The following is a 21,635-nucleotide window of genomic DNA, read 5'->3' as shown; positions in this document are numbered from 1 at the left end:
AAATGATACAGCAAGAATATGGCTTGTTGCATCTCTGTAGATGGACTAAGTAGTCCAAAACCCTTTTGTACTGTCTTATCTGTCCTCCATGCTCTGGTTTGGTGGTTTACAGAAGAGCTGAATCTTCAGCAAAGCTCACTTGGGTTGGTGTAGATGCACGTCTGATTTGAGACACTCAGAAGAGACTAATTCATGAATTCATTACTTCACTCAACGATGATCAGTTGTCCCTGTGTCCCAGGCAGTGTGCCTGGTGCTGAGGATGGAGAGATAAAAAGACAGTCTCTGTGTTGGGGGGAAGATTTATGTTAAGGTCTTCCACTGGTCAACACTTTCATGGCATAATTTGAGGCCAAAGCATGCTGATGGTTTAACCATGTATCTATGTGGAAAGTTAATTACATGATTTTGAATCCCCAAAAATACACATTAAGGCTGATCTATAGGCTTGTGTGTGGGTTTCTTGTGCTGATGAATCTTTGGTTAGGGTAGAGAGACCCAAAGCCATGAGCCTCTGGTCTAGGGCCATACCATCCTGAATGCATCTACCTTGGAAGCTAAGCAGGGTTGGGCCTGGTTAGCACTTGGTGGGAGACAAAGCAATAAGTCTCTGGGTAGAAAAGGAAGAGCTCTAAGCAATTGGATATTATCAATTGTTACCAGTATTGCAGATATTTCAGGATGCAGGGCAGGTGTTCGCCTTTTCTATTCCAGCACGTGACATGGTTCATCCTACTTGTCCATCCTACTTGTATCTGGTGGAACTTGGGCTTGACTGGATGTTCGGGATTCTTTGGGATGCTTGGGATTCTACTTGGAAGGGGATGCGTGCTTTTGACCTGAGCTATCCAGCCGGGGTCTTTGCCATTTTCTTCCTTTCCAGTCGCAAAGGGGCTTATTTCCTTTGGTCTTACTGTATTAGCTAGGACTTCCAGTACAATGTTGAAAAGCAGTGGTGAGAGAGGACCTCTTGGCCTTATCATTTTTATTTTTAAGGTTTTATTTATTCATGAGAGACACACACAGAGGCAGAGACCTAGGTAGAGGGAGAAGCAGGCTCCCTGCGGGGACCCCGGGATCACAACCTGAGCCAAAGGCAGACACTCAACCACTGAGCCACCCAGGTGCCCCACTTGGCCTTATTTTTAATTTTAGTCGGAAAGCTTCAAGTTTCTCACCATTATTAAGTAGGATGTTAGGTGCAGGCTTTTTTCTGTAGATGTTCTTCATCAAATTCAGGACACTTCCCTCTGTTCCTAGTTTACTACTATTTTCCATAGACCCAGCTATCAGGCATATGACTGAAGAGAGAAGCAGGAAAGTAATGACGAGAGAATCCTTTTCGTGAAGATGCCAGTGATCCCCGTGCTGCTAACCGGGCTCTCACTTAGCTTCTCAGCAATATTCGATCATTTCTCTTTCCTTGAAACACTTTCTTCTTTTGGTTTCCAGACACCGTGCTCTCCCGATTTCCTTGCCATATTACTGGCAGCTTTTTTTGTTTTTTTTTGGTTGTCTTAGCCAGTTTCTCCTCCCATCCCCAACCTTTACACACTGCAACATCCTTCGGCTCGGCCTTTGTACCTGTTCACATCTTTATCTGCACTCATTCCCTTGGTGACGTCATACAGTCTCATGTCTTTTTTTTTTTTAAATTTTATTTATTTATGATAGTCATCACAGAGAGAGAGAGAAAGAGAGGCAGAGACACAGGCAGAGGGAGAAGCAGGCTCCATGCACCGGGAGCCTGACGTGGGATTTGATCCTGGGTCTCCAGGATCGTGCCCTGGGCCAAAGGCAGGCGCTAAACTGCTGAGCCACCCAGGGATCCCCCAGTCTCATGTCTTTAAGTACCACCTCTCCACTGATGACTGCCGAGGCATATCGCTGTGCTGAACATCCCTTCTGTTCTCCGCACATAAATTTTAATGAACATCTTTATTTGGGTGCCAAGTAGGCATCTCAACCTTAATGCATCCCAAACTGTTTTCCCAATTGTTCCTGCTACATACATTCCACTTGCCAGGCTCACCATCCATCCCTAGAGTGGCTCCGGCCAAAAATCTGGCAGTCATCCTTGGGTCCTCTGGGTTTTTTCTCATGTCCCACATTCAATCCGTTGGCTGATCCTCCCTTCGGAACATTTGTGGGTTCCTTCTCCCTCTCACCACCCCACTGCTGCGCTGTTGCCCCAGCCCATCACTTCTCACTGGGTCCATTGATGTGTCCTCAAGCTAGTCTCCCTTTCCCCATCATCGTTTTCTTGAACAGCGCAGAGCGATCCTTTAGCAACGTGTTAGATCATGTCATCTCTAGGCCCTTCTGGTTTCCCATCCCACTCAGGGTAAACGGTGTACAGGACCCTCCACAGTCTGCTCTCCTGCTTTCACGGACTTTGTCACCCTCTGTCCACCCTAACTGGCTCCCGCTGCCCTGACCTCCTGGTTGTCCATCAAACAGGCGGGAAAACTCCTGCCTCGGACACTCCCCGCTTGCTTTTTTCTCTGCTGGAAGCTCCTTTTCCTCAAATAGCTGCATGACCAGGTCCTTCAACTTCCAGCTCTTTGCTCATATGACACCTCCTACTTCAAGCTCCCTTCCGCACGTCCTCCCTACCCCCCCTTCCCCTAGTAGTTGTCACCATCAGAGGTGCCCTCCTGCATCGATTTGCTTGTTTCTCTACTGTTCTCTGGCTGGGACAGAAGCTCCAGGATGCAGGCACTTGGGGTGATTGGTTCTGCATCCCCGGTGCCGAGGAGAGTGGGGCACGTGGAGGGAACACTCCCGCCCTGTAGAATGCAGGAATGCCCCTCAAAGAGTCAGGGTGGGAAGAAAAGGGGGAGAAAGGAGCAGAAAGTCAAAAGAAGAGAAATTCCAGCATCTGGTTTTGGAGATACATCACGAAGAGGAGACTCCAGCCTCTAAGGTGGGTGGGCACGGCCCTGAGGACACCGCTCGTGCAGAAACTCATGTGCTCCCTCGGGAGCCAGCACAGTTCGCCCTCTGGCTCTGGCCTCTTGAGCTCTGAGTCTGGGCTGCTTGGAGGAAAGGGCCAGGCCAGGGGATCCAGGAGATTGGGAGGGCGACTGGTGGATCCCTGGGGAGGCAGAAGAAGGGGGAGGAGAAGCATCGAGAACACCAACGAGGGTGCCAGGCCAACGACAGAGACGTGACACAGCCCTCGGAGTCAGATGGACCCGGGTTCAGTCCCGTTTTGCCACCTGCCAGTGGAGTGACCTTGGCCGGCGGTGCACCGAGGGCAGGGTGGGGACAGGACTCTGCTCCGGACTCTGCTTATGTGTAGAGAACTTAGAAATGAGAATACGAGGGGCTGAAAGTCAGTCTGCTTTTTAGTGTCACTGTGTGCCGGCCATTTGGAACAGTGTGGGGCAGCGAGCACGCACCCTCCATGGAGTAGCGGTGACCTGGGGACGTCCCTTAACCTGCCTCAGCCTCAGTTTCTCCATCTGTAGGGTGGACTGACACCTCCTTCTCCTTCACAGTATTGTAGGGATGAACGTGGAGGTGTCTGGGCCGTGGCAGGCGGCTGGCTACCCGCAGCTATTTCCGCCCAGTGGCCTCTCTGCTCCTCCCCTCGCTTGCCCGGGCCTCCCCTCCCTGCCAGGCGGGCACCCTGGCCCGGTTCCTGCCCACAGCCGTGCTTCCACCGCCCGCCAGTCTGGGGCTGTCCCCAGCTGGGCTTCCCCGGGCCCCAGCCGGCGGGGCCGGTGGGGCCTGTCCTGGGCTGACGAGCCGCGTCAGCAGTTACGGTTCTGAGGCATCATTTCGCCAGGTGATGCCAGGTGATGCGTAACACAACCCTCAGCCCTTTGCTCGGGGTGGCACGCGGGCGGGGCGGGGGGCGGGTGCCCCGGGGCCCCGGGCTGGCTGGAGCCTCTGCGGCCCTGGCGGTTCCTCCCTCCTGCCCGCGGGTCTGGGGGCTGGAGATCTCCCGCTGTGCTGCGCGGGGCTGAGATGCCCGGGTGCGGGCACGGGTGCGGGAGCGGGTGCAGGTGCAAGCCCGCGGGAGGGGAGGAGCGAGGCCGGGGATCCCAGGTGCTGGGAGGCTTTGCTAAAAGCCGCCCTCTTCAGTGTTTCCGTTTTGCCTGGAGACAATGTGTGCTGGGGAGAGACGGCACCGGGCGGTGTTCGCGCCGGGACCTGCCGCTGTGGCAAGGGAAGCTCGGGGTCCCCCAGTGGAAGGAGGGGGGCAGCGGGGAGACGCCGAGCTCACCCTGCCTAGACCCTCCCCCCTCTGTCCTCTCAGACTAATGACACTGTGATGGAAGCTAAACACCCCCGCGGGAGCGAGAGAGCCCCCCCTTGTTCGGGGCCCCCACTCTTCCAGGCAGGATGATCTCCTCTTGCAGGTGTGATCCAGATTCCTCGCGTTGCCCACGCAGCTGTCGCCTGTCCAGAGCCAAAACGATGCTCCTGGAAGGTGCATGGCTCAGGCCGCTTTCACGGCCGCGCTGGGGGCCACTGGGCCTGGCGTGGCGGTCACGTGCTGGCACCGCTGACACCCAGCTGTCTTCCTTCCCCGACACGGAGGCCCTGTTCTCTCAGCTCCGTTCACAGGGCCGCTTCTGAAGCTGCTCCTCCCAGTAGAAGCCCTGGCTGGAGAGCGGCAGTGGTGGGTGCACCTGGGCCACCCAGGGGACTGGGATGACGAAGGGGTCCTGGCAAGACAAGGGCCTCTGGGGGGCAGAGGCAGAGGGCACCTGAGGGAGGGGGCAGTGGGGCCTGGAAGGGCCTCATAGGGGGGAGAGAGGCCCCGGGGTGAGGACGGACATGGGAGATGTTCTGGGGAGGCAGGCCCAGAGACAAGGAGCTCCATTCTGGGTGCTTCCATCCTCCCTGGGATGCTGTTCCCGTCCTGTCCTCACACGGGTGCTTGGGGGGGGGGCAGGGTTTGGATTCCTGAGGCCCAGTGGAGTGCAGTGAAGCTCGGACCCCGTGCAGTCCCCCATCCTCTCCGTACCCTCGCACCTGCACCACCTACACCAGGCTGGCCCTGGCTCCTGGCTTCTCCCGCGCTCAGGAGCCGCTTGCCACCACTAGGAGGCACTTTTGTCCTGTCTGCCTCGAGTCAGCTCCTCAGTGCGGAGGAAAGGAGATTGGGGTGCTGCTGCATAGCACTGAAGGGGACCCCCCGGCATATGGTCTGGAGGGGCCACCAGGCCAAACCCACCTCACAGTGAGGGGGGCAGCCTCCCCCCACCCCCACCCCCACCTTTACCCGGTGGCGTGTTTCCTGGGCCTCGGCCTGTGGGCTGGAGGTGGAAGGGCCGTGCGGACTCCTGGCCAGAGCATCCTTGCAGTTTTCAGGGCTTCGCGTGTTCGTCAGCAAGGAGCTCCACTGGCTCTGGGACCAGGTCCAGAGTGACAGGGCTGCAAGTGGGGACTGAGGCGGGGAGGCCCTGCTCTCCTGTCCCCCTCCTCCCCTCTGCATGGTTGTGTGGGCCTGGACTCCAGACTCTCACCGGCGTGGGCACGGTGCGCTCGGGCTCCCGGTCGCTGGTCCCTGAGCCTGGAACAGCACCTGCCCCGCCCCTGCCGCCGCCACCACCAGGCTTCCTTCCCCGGAGTCCAGCTGCCCTTCAGGGTCCAGCTTGGGGACCTTCCCAAAGCCCAGGACCAGGTAGGACCCCCAGTCACGTCCCCCTTGGCAGCCATCCTCACATCTTTAATTCCCGTCCCAGGTCTGCATGCCCGGCTGGGCTGTAAACCCTGTGCGGCTTGCATCGCGGGGGCCGCACTTAAGAAATCCACAAACAAACAGCTGGGTTGAGATACAATCCACAGGCCATATAATTAGCTCATTTATTGTTTTTATTGTTATGTTTTGAAGATCTTATTTATTTATTTTAGAGAGAGAGAGAATGCAGGCGTGAGCGGAGCAGGAGGGACAGGGGGCGGGGAGGGAATCTCACCCAGACTCCCCGCTGAGCGTGGAGCCCGACGTGGGGCTCCATCCAGGACCCTGACATCATGGCCTGAGCCAAAACCAAGAGTCAGACGCTTAACTGACTGAGCCACCCGGGTGTCCCTATCATTTGCTGATTTAAAACGCACAGTCGGGGGCAGCCCGGGTGGCTCAGCGGTTTAGCACCGCCTTCAGCCCAGGGCGTGATCCTGGGGTCCCAGGATCGAGTCCCGTGTCCGGCTCCCTGCGTGGAGCCTGCTTCTCTCTCTGCCTCTCTCTCTGTGTCTCTATGAATAAATAAATAAATAAATAAATAAATAAATAAATAAATAAATCAATCTTTAAAAAATAATGCACAGTCGGGTGGTTTTGGTATATGCTCAGGCACATGCAACCATCACCATAGTCCAACTTAGAACGTTTTCACCACTTCCAAAGGGAACCTTCAGCCGTCACCCCCCACCCCATCTTCTCCTCCCTCCAGCCCTAAGCAACCGCTGATTTGCTTTCTGCCTCTATGGATTCCCCTCTTCTGGACTTGCATAGGAAAGGACTCGTCGAACAGGCGCTCTTCATGTCTGGCTTCTTTCACTTGCCATGTGTGATGTTTTCAAGGATCGTCCCTGTGGTAGCACGTGTGAGCGCTTCGTTCCCTTTCACCACCGGATAGTATTCCATTGTGTGGACAGACTACGGCTGTCCCCACCCTCTGGCCCCTGTGAATAATGCTGCTACGAGCACTCACATACAGGACTCTGTGGGGACATGTGCTTTCATTTCTTCTGGGTGTACATGGCCACCAGGGGAAGTGCCGGGTCCTACGGCCGCTCCGTGTTTAGAGGAAACGCCAGGCTGCTTTCCAAGGTGGCTGCACCATTTGGCAGTCCCAACCGTGGGCTCTAGCTACTGCGTCTATACTACCTGTTGAGCAAGTCAACCCTGACTGGAGCTGTCTTGTTCATCACTGTGTCACCAGCCGCGGGGTGGCCTGACCCATAGCAGGTACTTGATAAATATATATCGAATGAATGAAAAAGTAAATGAATGGGTCCTTTTGAATATGCTGCTCCAGACTTCCACCCAGACTCTCTCCTCCTTACAAATCTTCTCTGTGAACCTCTCTCTGACCCCCTTTCCGGGCATAATCATTAGTTGCCTCTTCTTGTTGCTCCCATACTCTCTGCCTCTCATTATCTATGACTCCTCTGTGAGGCCAAGAGTCCCTCCAGGGTTAAGAGAGGGTCTGAGTCACCTCTGTATCACCCGCTTCTCATGCAGGGGTTGGCACAGAATAGATGCTCTGCATGGGGCCGTGGGGGAAGGGGAGCTGCACCCTGACACTCAGGAGAGGGGAGCCCCCACGGGGAGGTTGCAGTGGGCAGCTGGTTACAGGGGATCAGTGAGGCCACAGGAAGGATGTGGGGGCCCCACAGAGGGTAGATAGAACTGCTCCTACCAACTCTCATCTCTAAGTCTTGGGGTTCCCAAAGAGGGAAAGGGGTCTGGGGGGTCCTCCTTTTTGGCTGGGCTTCTACCCATCTGCACAGCTTTCCCCAGGCCTGTCCCTGACCTGCCCCGAGACTGGTCCAGGATGGGGAAGCAGAACCCAGGGCTTGGAGGCTGCTAAGTATAGACATGATAGCCCCCTCCCCACAACAGGCTTTCTCTGGGGCCTGTGCAGGGGACCAGGAGGTGAGGAGGCCTATGTGCACAAGGCCATGGTTTTAACATGGCAAGTGTCTTGCAATCTATTGGGGTGTGATATGTGGGTTTTAAATGCAATTTGTATGGATCTGCATTTATTCCACAGGCTGCTTACCAATCATCCAAATGTAGGTTTTCCATCTGTATGATAACCTTCATTTCCACTCCCAAGCCCCCCTCCATCCCAGCTCCCAGGTCCCAAAGCCTGCTCATTGGTTCCCCTTCTGCCTCCTTGTACCCCACAGAGCAGGTGGGGGTGCAAGAAATAATCCTGATGCCTGCAGTCTGTGAACAGTCAGTTTATTGGGAACAGAGAAGCCCAGAGGCTCATGGCAGAGATGGTGGCTCCCTGGGTGGGTGGCAGGATGCAACACTAGGGGCCTCTGGGGAGACGGGGTCAGTGCAACACCTTCTGTGCAGCCTCTGAGCCAAAGCCTCCCAGTTTCTGGGCAGCCCCATATCACTGTAGCCAGGAAAACCTGTTCACATCAGCCCGAAAGCAAGAGGTTCTAAAAGGAGACAGAGCAGGAGGTGGGGGGTTGGCCTGGGGCCTGGGCGGGCTATGTACAGAGGGTGGGGCGGGGGCTTGATTCCGCTGAGCCAAGGGTGTCAGCTCTCGACCGTCTCTCCGTCCAGTAAGTTCCCCTACATCCCCTGGCCTTTGTTTTGGCATTTCCCGGCCGTCAGCTGCCAACGGGACTCAGGAAAAAGATGTATTTTCATAGTGTGAGTTCCGCACCCCTGAGCAGGGAAACCTAGTGCCCAAAGACGGCCTCTTGATTCCGTGTGCCAACCGAGAGGGCCGTTAACAGGTCTAGAGCGATCCTGAAACGCGGGCACCTGGGTCCGGAATTCAGAGTGGGATTCGGGTGATCGCCGCGGTGCGTGTCAGCTGGGTGTTGAAAGGGGTTCGCTTTTCTGGGTGCACGAGAGCCGTAAGGGGGCGGGGAGCCTGCAGGGGTGTGGGGCCGGGAGACTGGCTCTGTGGGGAAAGTTGCAGGGGACGGTCCACAAAGCGGAGCTTTGGTGCGTTCACCCCCAGGGGCTGGCTCGGGGTGGCGCACAGCTAAGTGAAAGGTGACTCCTGACGATGCCCGAGGGGCGCCTCGGTACAGGAAGGCGGGGTTTGGAAACATCCTTCAGCCCTGGTGGGGGGACGGCATCCAGGCTGCGGGCTGGAGGCCTGTCCCTGGGCTTCCAGCCTCTGGGGCCGCGCTAACACTTGTGGGGGGAGGCGCTGCCCCCAGCGCCCACCTTCGTGCTGGGGCTCCGGCCGCTCACGCAGCCCAGTACCCCTTGGGGCTCGCAGGGGATGTAGACTTCGCCGGAGCCCACCACGCTGCAGGCCCCGCTGCTCTTGAGGACCCCGGGGGCCCCTGGGCAGTATTCGGTCCTCAGGACGGGTGTGCTGACCATGCATGGCTCGTAGAGGACCGCGCCTTTGGAGCTGCTCACAGCTGTGGGAACAGGGAGGGCTGCTTAGGGTCCTGCGGCCTGTGGCTCTAAGGGCATTGCCCTGAGGTGTCTCAGCCAGGCCATCCCCCCGCCTGCTGCCACTCGCCAATACGGACACCCCCACGCCAGCCACCGACTTTCTACTCTAGCCACAAAAAGTGCTTAGAAGCTCTCCTCTTCCTCCCAAAGCCTCGGCTTCCGCTTCACGCTTGTTTCTACTTGTCTGAGCCTGCTTCCCAACTGCTTTCTCCAGAGAGGCATCCCCTCGTCACGATGGTTCCCAGCAGCTTCTAGACCCCAAAGCACTGAGGCCCTGCTGTATATCTGCTCCTGATTCTGCCCCCCAAAGTGAAGTACAGCCTCTCCGTCTGGCCAGGAGCTCCCGGCAGACAGAGCTCCTCCGGGAGGGGGGGGCATCCCCGCAGCCTGGGCAGGGGGCAGTGTGACCTGTCCTTGTTGGGTTGATCGGCCCCACGACCCCAGAGCCCCCGCAGGAATGCTCATCTACTCACAGATATTCACGGGCCCGATGCCCTCGCACAGCCTGGAGTGAGGGGAAGAAGACACAAGGAGACCGCGTCAGAGAGAGCAAGGCTGATGAAGGGGGGGGCACCCATCCTCCTGCCCCCACCGCGGCCCTGCACTGCGTGAAGGGGTGGCACTGGGGATTCTGTGCCCTTTGGGCCTTCCCCCTGACCGCAGGGTGGGCAAGCGGAGCCCCAGGGAGCAGAGGGCGGGAGGACCTGGCCTTGATGGGCAGCGGGGCCTCACCTGTGCTCCTCGCCCTCCAGCAGCCGCCTGTACGTGGCGATCTCGATGTCCAGGCCCAGCTTGGAGTTCATCACCTCCTGGTACTCCTTGAGCAGGCAGGCCATGTCCTGCTTGGCCTTCTGCAGGGCGGCCTCCAGCCCCGCCAGCTTGCACTTGGCGTCACCGAGGGCCGCCTCGCCCTGCTGCTCCGCCTGCGTCACGGCAGCCTCCAGCTTGCAGCGCTGGGGGCGAGGGCACAGAAGGGCATTACTGGGGGCTCCCTGGAGCCCAACGCTGACTCTCAGAAAAACGGGGAGAACATGGTCATTAGGAGATAATTAAAAAATATATATATATAGGTCTCTGCCTCCAGTTCCTGGCACAGAACCCCAAAAGTCTTGCAAATCTCCCAAGTGGTAAGAGCATTAGGAGCATCTTTTGTTTTGATATTTGGTCTCGGACCTTGGGTTCTGACACAAAGTTCTCAAATCCCTTGGGATTCGTGGATGATAGCAGTGTCTTTTGTTCCAATGAGGTGAGTCTGGGTGAGTCCCGCATGGCTCCTGGATGGCGACTGGTCACCAGAACAACCAAGCCATGCCCAGAAGCTTGGAATTTTCAGCCCCCCCGGCCCCATGACCAGAGAGAGGGGAGGGGCTGGAGATGGACTTAATAACTGGTCATGCCCAAGAGAGGAGGCCTCTGTAAAAATCCCCAAAGTATGGGATTCACAGAGCTTCCAGGTTGGTGAACAAGCAGGGGTGCTGGGACGGTCGTGTGCCCAGAGAGGGGCATGGAGGTTCCACGTCCTTCCCGTCTAGCCCGCCCTATGCCTCTCTTCCACCCGGATGTCCATCCGGATTCCTGATCATATCCTTTTATAACAAATGGCTAAATAGTAGCTGAACTGTTTCCCTGAGTTCCGTGAGCCACTCCAGCAAATTAATCGACTGGAAGAGGGGGTCGCGGGAACCTCTGATGGGTCAGAAGCACAGGTGACAACCTGGACCTGCCATGGGCATCTGAAGTGGGGGCGGTCGTGTGGGACCCTGACCCTGTGGGATCTGACCCTCTCTCCGGTTAGATAGTGTCGGAGCGGAGTTGAGGCGTAGGACACCCGCTGGGGCGGCATAACCGGCTGTGTGGGCAGATTTGTGAGTGTGGGAGTGAGGCGACAGTAAAGGGAACACATAGGAGAGGAAGGGGACTTCCTTCCCAGTCGTGGTGACATGCCAGCTTCAAAGCTGCTGTGCATCTCGTCCTGGGGCCGTGACATCTGGTTTCTCCAAGGACATGGGTCCACCTCTACCCGTGACACTTCAAGGAGATCTTGGGGCTAAGACTTCAAGTGCCTGGCTGGGTTTCACCAGCCTCGGAGAACAGAGTGGGTCTGTTTATGGACCCCTGGGAGTCACCTGGAATTTTTCAGGATCACAGGACTGGAGTCCTTGGGTTAGAAGGGGCCGTGGCGACCACCTTTTCTGCGCCCGCACCTAGGGGAGCACCCTTGCTATTTCCCCTGTGACCAAAGGTTGCTTAGGGTCCGTCGGGACCTCGCTGTTTCCCAAGGCCGCTCCTGCCTGCGGTGGGCCAGCTTCTGTACCACGGCCTGCACCTCCCGGAGTGAGGGCCAGACGTCCATCCCTTCCTCCCCGCGCTCCCAGGGAGAACGGAGCCGCCCGGGACCGCGAGGTGGGGCCTCACACGAGGCTTCCTGGCCTCACCTGGGCTTTCACGGCCTCAGTCTCTTGCTGAAGCCGCTGGATCAGCTTGTTCATCTCCAGGATCTTGTTCTTGCGGTTGCGGAGGTTGTCACAGTGGTTCCCGGCTGTCAGCCGCAGCTCCTCATACTGCAGGGACCCCGGGAGCCAGCGGTCAGAGCCCGGGCCCCCCAACCGGCACCCGCCCCTGCAACGCAGCGCCCCTTCTCACAGTCGGGAGCCCCTCCTCCCGTGGCTGCCTCGCTCAGGCTCTCGGGATTCTCAGGCTTGGGCTGCTCCCCGCCCCTTTGCATCTCTGGTCACTTTGGGGGTCCTTTCCTGGGCTGCTGCTTATTTCCTTCCCCAGCTCCGAACCTTCAAACTTACTAAACGCCGCCCCTAGCTCTCCTTCTCTCTGTTTAGCTGTTCTGCGGCTCTTCTTTGTCCCCCTCGCCCGGAGCCCCAGGGTCTCCTGAGCGCTCCTTCCCCTTTAGACTTCCCTCTTGGATCCTAGGAGGGGTTTCTGCGCTTGGCCTGCGAGGCCTAACGGATCCAGGAGTGAGGACAAACCGCATTGGCCTCACCAGGGTGAGAACCTTCGGATATTCTCCTCCAAAAATTGAAAACAGAATGCAACGTTACTTCCTACTCTGGCTTAACTTTTTTTTTAAACCATTGCAGGAAAAAAAAAAAAAAAACACAAAAACCATTGCAGCTCCAAAATCAATCTCTGAATCATGTTTTATCGATCACACCTATAGATGCAAAAAATTAGCCGACTTTAGGTTTTCTGCCCATGATGGATGGGAGCACTTTGCACAGAGAAGGCAAAATAAGTGATTAAGCACAAATCACTCCCTTGGGCTCTTTTGTTATTCGGCTGCTGCGACAAAGCCTACAGCTGCCCAACCAATGTGCACCCTCTTCTTCCAAAGAACTCTGTTTCTGTTTGGGGTGGCAGCGAGCCTCAGAAGGGAGGCCTGGCTTTTGCATTAATGAGGTCTGTGGGTCAGGCTTCCAGGAAAGCTGTTTCAAGTGGGGGAGAACCCAGCTGGCCTGTGTCTTTTGCCCCGTGTTCTTCTTCCTACCCAGAACGAGCATGCGAGATTAGCAACATGGCAGCCTCATTGGGACATGAGGCGACCGTGGGGACTATGGCAATGATAAGGACGGCGGAGCAGAAAGCTGGAGGGAGCCGTGTCCCTGACGGCAACAGAAAACCCCTGTGTCATCTGTGGGCAGTCTATTGCTGTGGCCTCTTTGCGGGCAGGGACGGTGTGACTCTCAGTATCCTCATGGTCCCTCCATGCCACCCCAGTAAGGCTGCCCTTTCCTGGCCGCCCTATTTAAAACCTCATTCCCGCACCACTCCCTTCACTTCACGCTGATTGGTTTTCTTCAAAGCACACGCCACCGCCTCACACACATCCACGGTACTGAGTCACCCCGTTTATCACCAGCCCCCCCCCCCCCGCTGCCCCTGCCTCTAAAAGGAAAGTGACCCGAAGGCAGGGTTTGCCGTCCGTTCTGTAACCTGCTGGGATCCAGCCCCTAGGACAGTGCTTGGCTTATGACGGATGCTCAACAAACGGTTGTTGGATGAATAAATGACGGAGCGAATGAATGCCTGGTGCCTTTCACAGACAGGGCGGGAGACACGGAGGTGATACTAGTTGTGAAATCAAGTTGCCCTCGGGGGTATCAAGCTCCCTCCCAGCAAGCGCCTGATTCCCTAAGTCTGGGGCCGCCTTAACGACCGCTCGTGCCCTGCCATTAGCGACCGTTGCGCCACTAGCCTCCCCGACGCCCCGAAGCCCAGGGCCCTCTTTGCAGCCCTTGCCAATTAGTGCCTCCTGAGTGATGCTTAGAGGAAGGCCTCCAGGGCGTCTGTGCGTGGGGAGCGCTGGGAGGCCCCGGCGCCCTGATGACAGGCCTGGGCTGTCGGTGGGGTCCCCTCCCACACCCTCTGCGGGGACCTGGCCTGGGGCCTGGCAGAAACGACAGGACCCGAGGCTCATGGGGTTCCCTATGGCTGTGGTGCAATGCAGCCCTCGTCACCCTCTCACTCACTCCCTGGGGGACAGGGGGCTGGGGTCCCCACCCCGTCCTGCCCGGGCCTCACCCGGCTCTGGTACCAGGCCTCAGCTTCGGCTTTGCTGCGGCTGGCGATGTCGTCATACTGGGCCTTGATCTCGGCGATGATGCCATCCACGTCCAGCTCCCGGCTGTTGTCCATCTTCACAATGACGGAGGTCTCGGAGATCTGAGACTGGAGCAGGCACATCTCCTGGGGTGATGGGGGGGGGGCAGGTGGGAAGGCGGGAGTATTTTGAGGATGGAGACGGGAAGGGACAGCTCTTGCCTTCCCAGAGCAGATTTGCACGGCACCTTGCGTAGCTGTCTCGAGCCTCCCGTCACCAACCTGCTCCTCGTCCCCCCTCTAATTATGCAGACCCAAGAGCCGAGGCTTGGCCCCTTTGACTCCTGGGAGCCTCCCCGCCTGAGAACCAGCTGTTCGTGCTGATTTCTTCCAGGGCTCACTTTTGGGGCTGCCTGCCCCGGACAGCACCCGCTGGCAGGAGCGCTCCCTCCCCACCGTGCCCACCCAGCCGGCCCCTGACTGAGCATCTGTGGGCGGTGGGGCTGCAGGTACCTCTTCGTACAGGCCTTTCAGGAAGTCAATCTCCTGGACCAGAGCCTCAGCGTTGGTCTCCAGGTCAGCCTTTATCAGGAAGGCCGTGTCCACCTCCTGCAGCCAGAGCAGAGACAACCATAACCTGGGGCCGGGGGACCACGAGACGGCCACCCCCTCTTCCCACTGGGCCACCTCCCCCAGGTTAGTGGCGGGTGTGAGACCACATGCAGGCCCGCGTGGAAGTGGAAAGGCGACAAAGCCAAGGATGGAGGGAGGGGTCCCAGCCCAGGACCCCATGCCCGAACCTGGAACCCTGATGGGGAAGGCTCTGATGGAGCTGGTTTTGAAGGGGCCTTGACTGTGGCTTCCCTGAGTCCGCTTTGTGAAGCACGGGCCATAGAGCACCTCGGTGCTATTGTTTTCCTCTTTTGTGGTCCGAGCCAGTTTGTTTGATTTTTGATTTGGCCTGGGCTATATCTCTAACCGCTAGGGCAGGTGTATGTACGACCCTAACTGGGTCGGGACCACGTGAGTCAGGAGTGGAGGCGGGTCAATCACTGCCTTTCTGCAAGAAGTGGGGGAAAGCTGGCTTTCCTCTTTCCCAGGGTCAGTGGGATTGGCCCTAGGCCCCGAGGGGTGAGAGGCCCCGTCAGGGAGTGGGGGGTGGGCTGCGGACACGTGTGGACCCCATCAGGGGCTGAGTGCGGCGAAGCCACCTGGGCTGGCTTGGGGGGCTTCTGTCTCCCTGTCTTCCCTGGGACCGACCCCCTCACCTTCTTCAAGGCGACAAACTCATTCTCGGCGCAGGGCCGCAGGGAGAGCTCCTCTTCATACCTGGTGGATGGGCGGGAAGAAATATCCTAGTCTGGCTTGGGGTTTGGAAGCAGCCTTGGTATCCAGCCTGAGGGAGGGCCGGCGGGGGAGGGAGGAGGGGAATCCTGCCTCTCACTGCCTTAACGCCCTAAGGAGCCCGTCGTCACTGGACACCTCCAGGCCCTCCAGCCGCTCAGGACAGAGCACTGTCGCCATGGCCTCTCCGTAGCCACCTTGTGTGCTTATCTCCCTCCCCGCCGCCCAGTAGCCTGTTCCTGGGATTAGTCGTCTTCTGGGAAGTCCTTCTTAAGGCCCCCTTCATTCCACCTTGCTGCCCAGGAAGCCCATCTCATCTAGCTGTTTGCTCTGGGAAGGTGCTGAGGAGTTGGCTGCCTGCAGCTGGCACCTCTGTCTCTCCTCGGGGTGGTTCTCAGATCGGGCTGCAGACCCTGGAGTCCCAGCCCGCCCGGTCCTTCCCCGCCAGGAGAGGTCTGAGCCGGGCCTCCACTTGCAGCTCCCTTGCAGAGGTAGCAATTACCCACTTTACCGAGCTGTGGAGACAGCCCGACCATCTCCTCCAGGCTCCGAGGGAGCTCCTCGCCCACTCACTGTGGCCCTGGGCAGCGGAACCAGGGCCAGGGGGTTCCGTGTGGCCAGGATGACTCAGTCTGCCGAGGGATGTGGAGCCATTAAACGCCTCACTGAGCTTCCCGACGCTCGTCCTTCCTTATCCCGGCCTCAGCGTGGGCCCGGCAGCCGGAGCCTTCTGTCCGGGTGCGAATCCCAGCTTGGTCAGGTGCTAGCCACGTGACTCTGGGTAAGGGACCTGGGTCGGGGACCTGTGGGTGCCTCAGCTTCATCACGTACAGAACGAGAATAACCCCGGTCCGGCCTCACGGAGCTGCCGCGAGCCAACACGGGCCACGGGTTAGTGTCTGTCCGGCTCGCGGACGCCACCAGTGCTGGCCGTGACCGGCCAAACGGCGCTTCGTCTCATCCCTCTACCCCCACCGCCACTTCCCCAGCCCAAAGTCCTCCTTGTGAGCTGCAAACCACATCTCCCGCCGAGAAGGGCATCGCCCCTGCCGCAAGGGCCGGCCTCGCCGTGCCTCTCCTGTCGGGCTCCGCTTGAGTGGTCTCACCTGGCGCACTCTGGCCCCTCTTGTCACCTGCTCCCATCCCTTCCCCTTTACTGGGATCTACTCTGGACTCCCCTTTCGTGAGGCCCAACTGGAATGAAATTTCATCATGGCCCCGAGCAAATGGCACCTCCTCCTGGGAGCTCTCCTGGGCCCCGTGTGCGCTCTCACTGTCTGGGCTTTCTTCTCCGCCTCTGTCCTGTCTCCCGTCATCACTGTTGGATCGTGTGCGTGGAGGTCTGTGCCTGACGGGGGCATCTTGAGGGCAGGAGCCAGCTCAGCACAGGGTTGGCACCAAGTAGGCATGTGACCAACACCTGCAGCTCAAGCGCCTGCCACGTGGCTCCATGACGCTGATGCATGTCCCCTGGGAACCACTGCTCTGAGCATACTTGCTCTGCTTCTTGTCAATGGAAACGTGTCTCTCTCTACCTTCCCCCAGCAACCTGTGCTCCCATGGGACCCTGGGCCCAGAGACACCCTCCCAGGAGCCGTGAGGCAGCGTGTCTGGGCGTCAAGCCTCTTGTGGGCACTGGACCTAGAAGCCTGCTCTTAGTTGACATCCATTTCCCGGCTACCTTCTCCTGCAAGTCAGGCCGGGAGCCGAACCTTAACCACAAGAACTGGGGACGTAGAGCCCTGAAGGTGAGGAGGGGTGATGGCTTCCAGCTGTGGACACCGGGTCTGGAAGCTGGGTGTTGGGGAGTGAGAGGAAACGTGGGCTGTGGTGGCAGCTTGGGTGCCGTCCCGAGAGGAGCCGAGGGGGGCTTATCGGGGGAAGGGACAGCGGGAGCAAAAGCTTGAAGGGAAGAGGGTTTGGGGGGCGAGTTTGGGGAATGAGACATAGTTCCGCATCTGGACGGGGATGGTTGGAAGATACAGCAGGGCGAGTGGTGGAGCAGAGCCCCGGCTGCTGGCAAAGGGCGGGAGCAAGAACACGTACCACGTTGGGACGACTGAGCGAGCGTGGGGCAAGGGAGGTGCAGACAAACACACAACCTCAGAGCTTCTACCGCGAGCTCTGCCCCACGGGCGGTGTCCCCGGGGCTGTGCCTGTGTCATCCCACTGCCCTGACGCCTCACCTAATCAACCAAGTTTTAGGCCTCCCGTTGCATAGGTGGGGAAACCGAGGCCCAGGCTGTTGCACATGCCTTGCTCCAGGCTCCATGGAGGGGTGAAAGTGGGCCACACTCACTTTTTCTTGTAGCTTTCCAGTGCGTCCTGGAGGCTGCAGAGCTCCGACTCCAGCCTGGCCCGATCGCCCGCCACGCAGTCCAGCTGCCTCCGAAGGGCGCAGATGTAGGCCTCGAAGATGGGCTCTATGTTACTCTGGCAGCATCTCTGCTGCTGCATGAAGTTCCACTTGGTCTCCAGCAGCTTGTTCTTCTGCTCCAGGAACCGGACCTGCAGCCAAGCACAGGACGTCACCGGAGAGCAGGGAGCTGGGGACCACGGCTGGGAGCCGGTAAGAGGTGGCGGGTGGGTGGGCAGCGCGCTCTTGCTCCCGGCACGCTGCCGCCAGCCAGCTGCAATTTTCAGATGAGGCTGTCCGCATAGACTGGCCCCTGAGGATGTGTCTCCACAACTCCCCTGCCCCAGGGGAGCTTTCATAGACCCCCACCTTCCACCCAGGGGTCGCGCATTGTCATGGAAGGAGTAGTGGCCCCAGCGGCCTGGGACAGGTCCACCTTCCAGCGCTGCCTGCCGACCTCCCACGAGCCTTGCGACCTTGGCCAACACATCCTGTCCCTCGAGCCTCGGGTATGGGAACCGCTTCGTGAGTCCTCATACTGATGTCAGCTGGCGACACTACGCCTGGGAGTTCAGGCTTGCTTTGGTCGCAGCCCAGGGACACTCAGGGGAGGTCAAGTCGAAGACTTTGTCCCAGGACTCCAAGCCCTTTCCCCTGACTCTGCTGCGCTCTGTGTGGCTGCGTCCAAAATGTGTCCCTGTCACGGCAACGGGGAGAGCTCCCGCCAGCCGGGCTTCTCCCTTTGTGGGCTTAGAACCCGAGATTGGGAGAAGCCGAGTGAGCCCATCACGGCCACACCATCGGCCGCTGGCGGAGGGAGCACGCGCCCGATCCTCGAGAGGAGTCTGCGGGGCCAGCGATGTGGCCCTACGTCCGGAGCCGCCCCAGAGGTGCTGCGATGTTGCTGACGATCAGGGCCCAGAACCTAATGAGCTTTAAGGGTAAAACTGGGAGCAGCCCTGGTGGCTCAGCGGTTTGGCGCCGCCTTCAGCCCAGGGCATGATCCTGGGGACCCGGGATCGAGTCCCACGTCGGCCTCCCTGCATGGAGCCTGCTTCTCCCTCTGCCTGTGTCTCTGCCTCTCTCTCTCTGTGTCTCTCATGCATAAATAAATAAAATATTAAAAAAAAGATAAAACTGCAAGTGGGACAGTTCTCATTTACTAAAATAAGTTTCTTTCTGGAGCACTTTTAGGTATATGACCTAGTTTGATTCCCCACTGCCACGGCCCTTCCCTGCGGGCGGCCAGCGCCCTGAGGCTGAGAAGTGACAACATTGGCACAGGGCCTTGGGGATCCGGCAGGAGTGGGGCCAACGCCAGGGCCCAGGCTGCCTGACTTCTGACCCGGGATTCTTTGCCCTCCGTCCGGGGCCGGGGGCGGCAGAAACACTGGCTCAGCCCCTGATCCCAAGAGCCTCCCCGGGTGTCGGGACAGGTGCAAATGCACCTGCTTGAAGTCTGCTTGGTCACTTCTGTGCCTTTCAAGGCTTGGGTGACAGCGACCCTGTGTTCCCAGCTCTGAGTGCTCCATCTTCTCCTCCTACCAGGCCTACACCGGGGGCAAGCGTGGGGTCAGGGGGCCCATCCCTGCCTCCAGACCCAAGGGTCTCGCCCCCGCTCAGGCACTCAGAAGGCGGCTCTATCGTTAGAGCCTCCTCTGCCTCGTTGGTTTTTCTTTTCGGCTCTATCATTGCTTTGGAAGTTCCTCTTATAGTCTGACTGCAGGCAGCCCTGGTGATTTCATCAGATGTTGTTCAGAGAGAGATGACAAGAGTAAGACAAGAAGCAGCAGGTGGAAATGTCTAGTGCTGAGCCCGACCTAAGCGGCTTTCAAGGGTTCGTGGTCATGCCGTGCAGCAGAGGCCAATCACCTCGGCTTCCCAGTTGCCTCTCCCTGCCTCCCTGGACCAGACGCGAGGTGCTCTCTGCCCCCACAGCCCCGGAGCGTGGCGCCTCCCTGTTACCTTGTTGATGAAGGATGCAAAGCGGTTATTCAGGCACTTGATCTGCTCCTTCTCGTCCCTCTTCACCCTCTGCACGGCCGGGTCGATCTCCAGCTCGAGCGGGACCAGCAGGCTCTCGTTGATGGTGACCGGGGCGATGCAGGCCGAGGGTCCACAGACGGCCCCCACTCGGTACCCGAAGCTAGGCAGGCCGCACCTGGAGGCCACCCGGGGCCTCCCGAAGCCCACGTTGCACAGGCTCCGGGAGCCCAGGCAGCCCAGGGCTCGGAGGCCCCCCCCGCCCCCGGGCCGGCACGGCCCCTTGCTCACTGCATGGTGGGTGACCATCCGGGGCAGCACAGCCGAGCACGAGCTGAAGCTCTGACCGCCGCACCTGGAGCCCAGCTGGAAGGAGCGGCACGACATGGCGGGAGAGAGGCAGAGAGGCAGAGAGGCGGCTGGCGGGGAGAGCTCGAGGGCCCAGTTATCAGGCCAGCCCGGCTTCCACCCTTTTATCTGGTGGTGGACGGAGGGCTGGGCAGGGCCAAACCCCAAATCACCATTAACAAGTTTATAAGCTTGGGATATTGGCAGCTGCTAAGTACCAAGGTGGATAATTAGGGTAGCAGAGAGCAAAGGGAAGGAGCCAGTGGACAGTGCTGGTGTCCTCTTTCCTTGTTTATGGGGCTGACGAAAGCGGCCAGCCAGACAGGCGTTTGGCATGCTGGGTGGCTCAGCATCAAGGAAAGGGAGAGTTAGGACTTCATGCCACTTCATGGCAGGGAGAGGCATGAATTATACGCCCCTGTTGCCCAAGACTAGAGGCCAAATTAACTACGCTTGGGGATGCTCTATTTCCCCAAGGCTGCTTTTCTGCCAACGTGCCAGACCCTCCACGGGTTCCTAGGTGCCCTAGAAGCTCGCTGGGAGAGAGGATTTTGGAGTGGGCGAAGCCTCCCCAAGCCAGCTGGGCCCTGCCCCTCCTCAGGTCAGGCGGGTGCTGGCTGTGGCTTAGTGTCACCAGGGCTCCCGACGTTGACTCTTGTCTGTGGGGCCCGTTTAGTCCAAAAGAGCCTGCAGGGGACTCAAGAGGAGCTGCTTTGCTCCCCGGGGAGGGGAGAGGAAGGGGGACGCTCCCCCCAAGACTCTTTGGATCCTCAAAGATGGTATCAGCTTTATGTTGACACTATTGTGTCATCAGCCTCTTGCCTTTTGTCCCCACCTCATCTCTAGCCTCCACTGTCCTGGCCTGGGGACATTCCCAGGGACCGTTGCTGACCTCAGGAATTGCTCAGATGCATGCGGGATGCAGGCTTCATCCCCATCACCCAGGTCACAGCCCTTTGGAGATGCTTGAAATGCCCCCTAATCCTCTAATCCTCTTCCCTCCTCGTTTCCATCAGTTCTATCCATGAGGCATCTACTGTGGCCGACGGTCTTACCCCGCCACGCTGGCTGCTTCTTCTTTTTTTTTTTCCTTTTCCAGGTCACAATTAAGCCAGTAATAATAATAGTAACATTTATGGGGCGTTTACTGAGTCCTGGGACCACTGCGAGCTCTACACCCACGATCTCATTTAATTGTATGACAACACCATGGTGTCGTTTCTGCTTTACATAAAGATGAGGAAAGTAAGGAGCAGAGTGATTAAAATTAAGTACCCCAAACCACGCAGCTCCTCGTGGTAGGCTGGGATTCCATCCTATTCTTTCTGACGTCCCCGTGCCCTGCTGCTCTAGTGGAGAGAGGCCTGGTTGACGTTGGGCGGCTAAGAGAGTAGTTATAAAGGGGGAGAAGGGTCTCCTGCCCATGTGCATTATGTATTCTCTGTCCCACCTGAAGATTAGGAGCTTGGAGGTCCAGTTTTGGACTAACTGTGATGTTTCACTGTCCCCTTTCCTGTAGTCTTGACTTTAGGTCCCAGAAGGCTGGGGAGGGAAATTGGGGCTCGGGGAGGTCAGGGACGTCACAGGAGGCCACGGGCAATGGTGGGAGGCTGAGGTGGGTTGGGGTGGGTCTTGGTACTTGACGGCAGGACAGGGGGATTCCCATTCCACCCTGGGGGAAGTGTCCCAAGAGGTGGGCTCAGGAGACGGAGTCAGAGGGGATGGTGACACCAGGAAACCAGACTGGAGAGCATCCCCCACCGCTCCCAGGCCAGAGCAAGGTGCAGTGGCACGTTGGGTCCCCAGGAGCCTGGGGCCAGAGCTGGGGATCAGAGAGTAGGATGGTTGGCTGGATCTGTTGTGGGTGGAAGGCTCCTGTTCCCAGAGAACACCAGTTCTTTTTTTTTTTTTTTTTAATTTTTATTTATT

At 58.4% G+C, this 21,635-nt stretch overlaps 1 protein-coding gene across 1 annotated transcript; it reads right to left on the bottom strand.

Annotated features, from left to right (window-relative positions):
• Positions 1 to 7,913: 7,913 nt before the first annotated feature.
• On the bottom strand, positions 7,914 to 19,802 carry KRT82 (keratin 82). The gene is made up of 9 exons (XM_026000499.2): positions 19,341 to 19,802; positions 17,319 to 17,527; positions 14,944 to 15,004; positions 14,189 to 14,284; positions 13,658 to 13,822; positions 11,560 to 11,685; positions 9,857 to 10,077; positions 9,598 to 9,629; positions 7,914 to 9,087 (listed from the first exon to the last, which is right to left on the bottom strand). The coding sequence occupies exons 1-9, from the start codon at positions 19,743 to 19,745 to the stop codon at positions 8,846 to 8,848; spliced, it is 1,557 nt and encodes a 518-aa protein (XP_025856284.2). The 5' UTR covers positions 19,746 to 19,802; the 3' UTR covers positions 7,914 to 8,845.
• Positions 19,803 to 21,635: the final 1,833 nt, after the last annotated feature.

The sequence above is a fragment of the Vulpes vulpes genome, chromosome 8 (genome assembly GCF_048418805.1).
Source record: "Vulpes vulpes isolate BD-2025 chromosome 8, VulVul3, whole genome shotgun sequence".
In the NCBI taxonomy this organism is placed as follows: Eukaryota; Metazoa; Chordata; class Mammalia; order Carnivora; family Canidae; genus Vulpes; species Vulpes vulpes.
The sequence above is the reverse complement of the archived record's forward strand: the minus strand, read 5'-3'. Positions and strand labels throughout refer to the sequence as shown.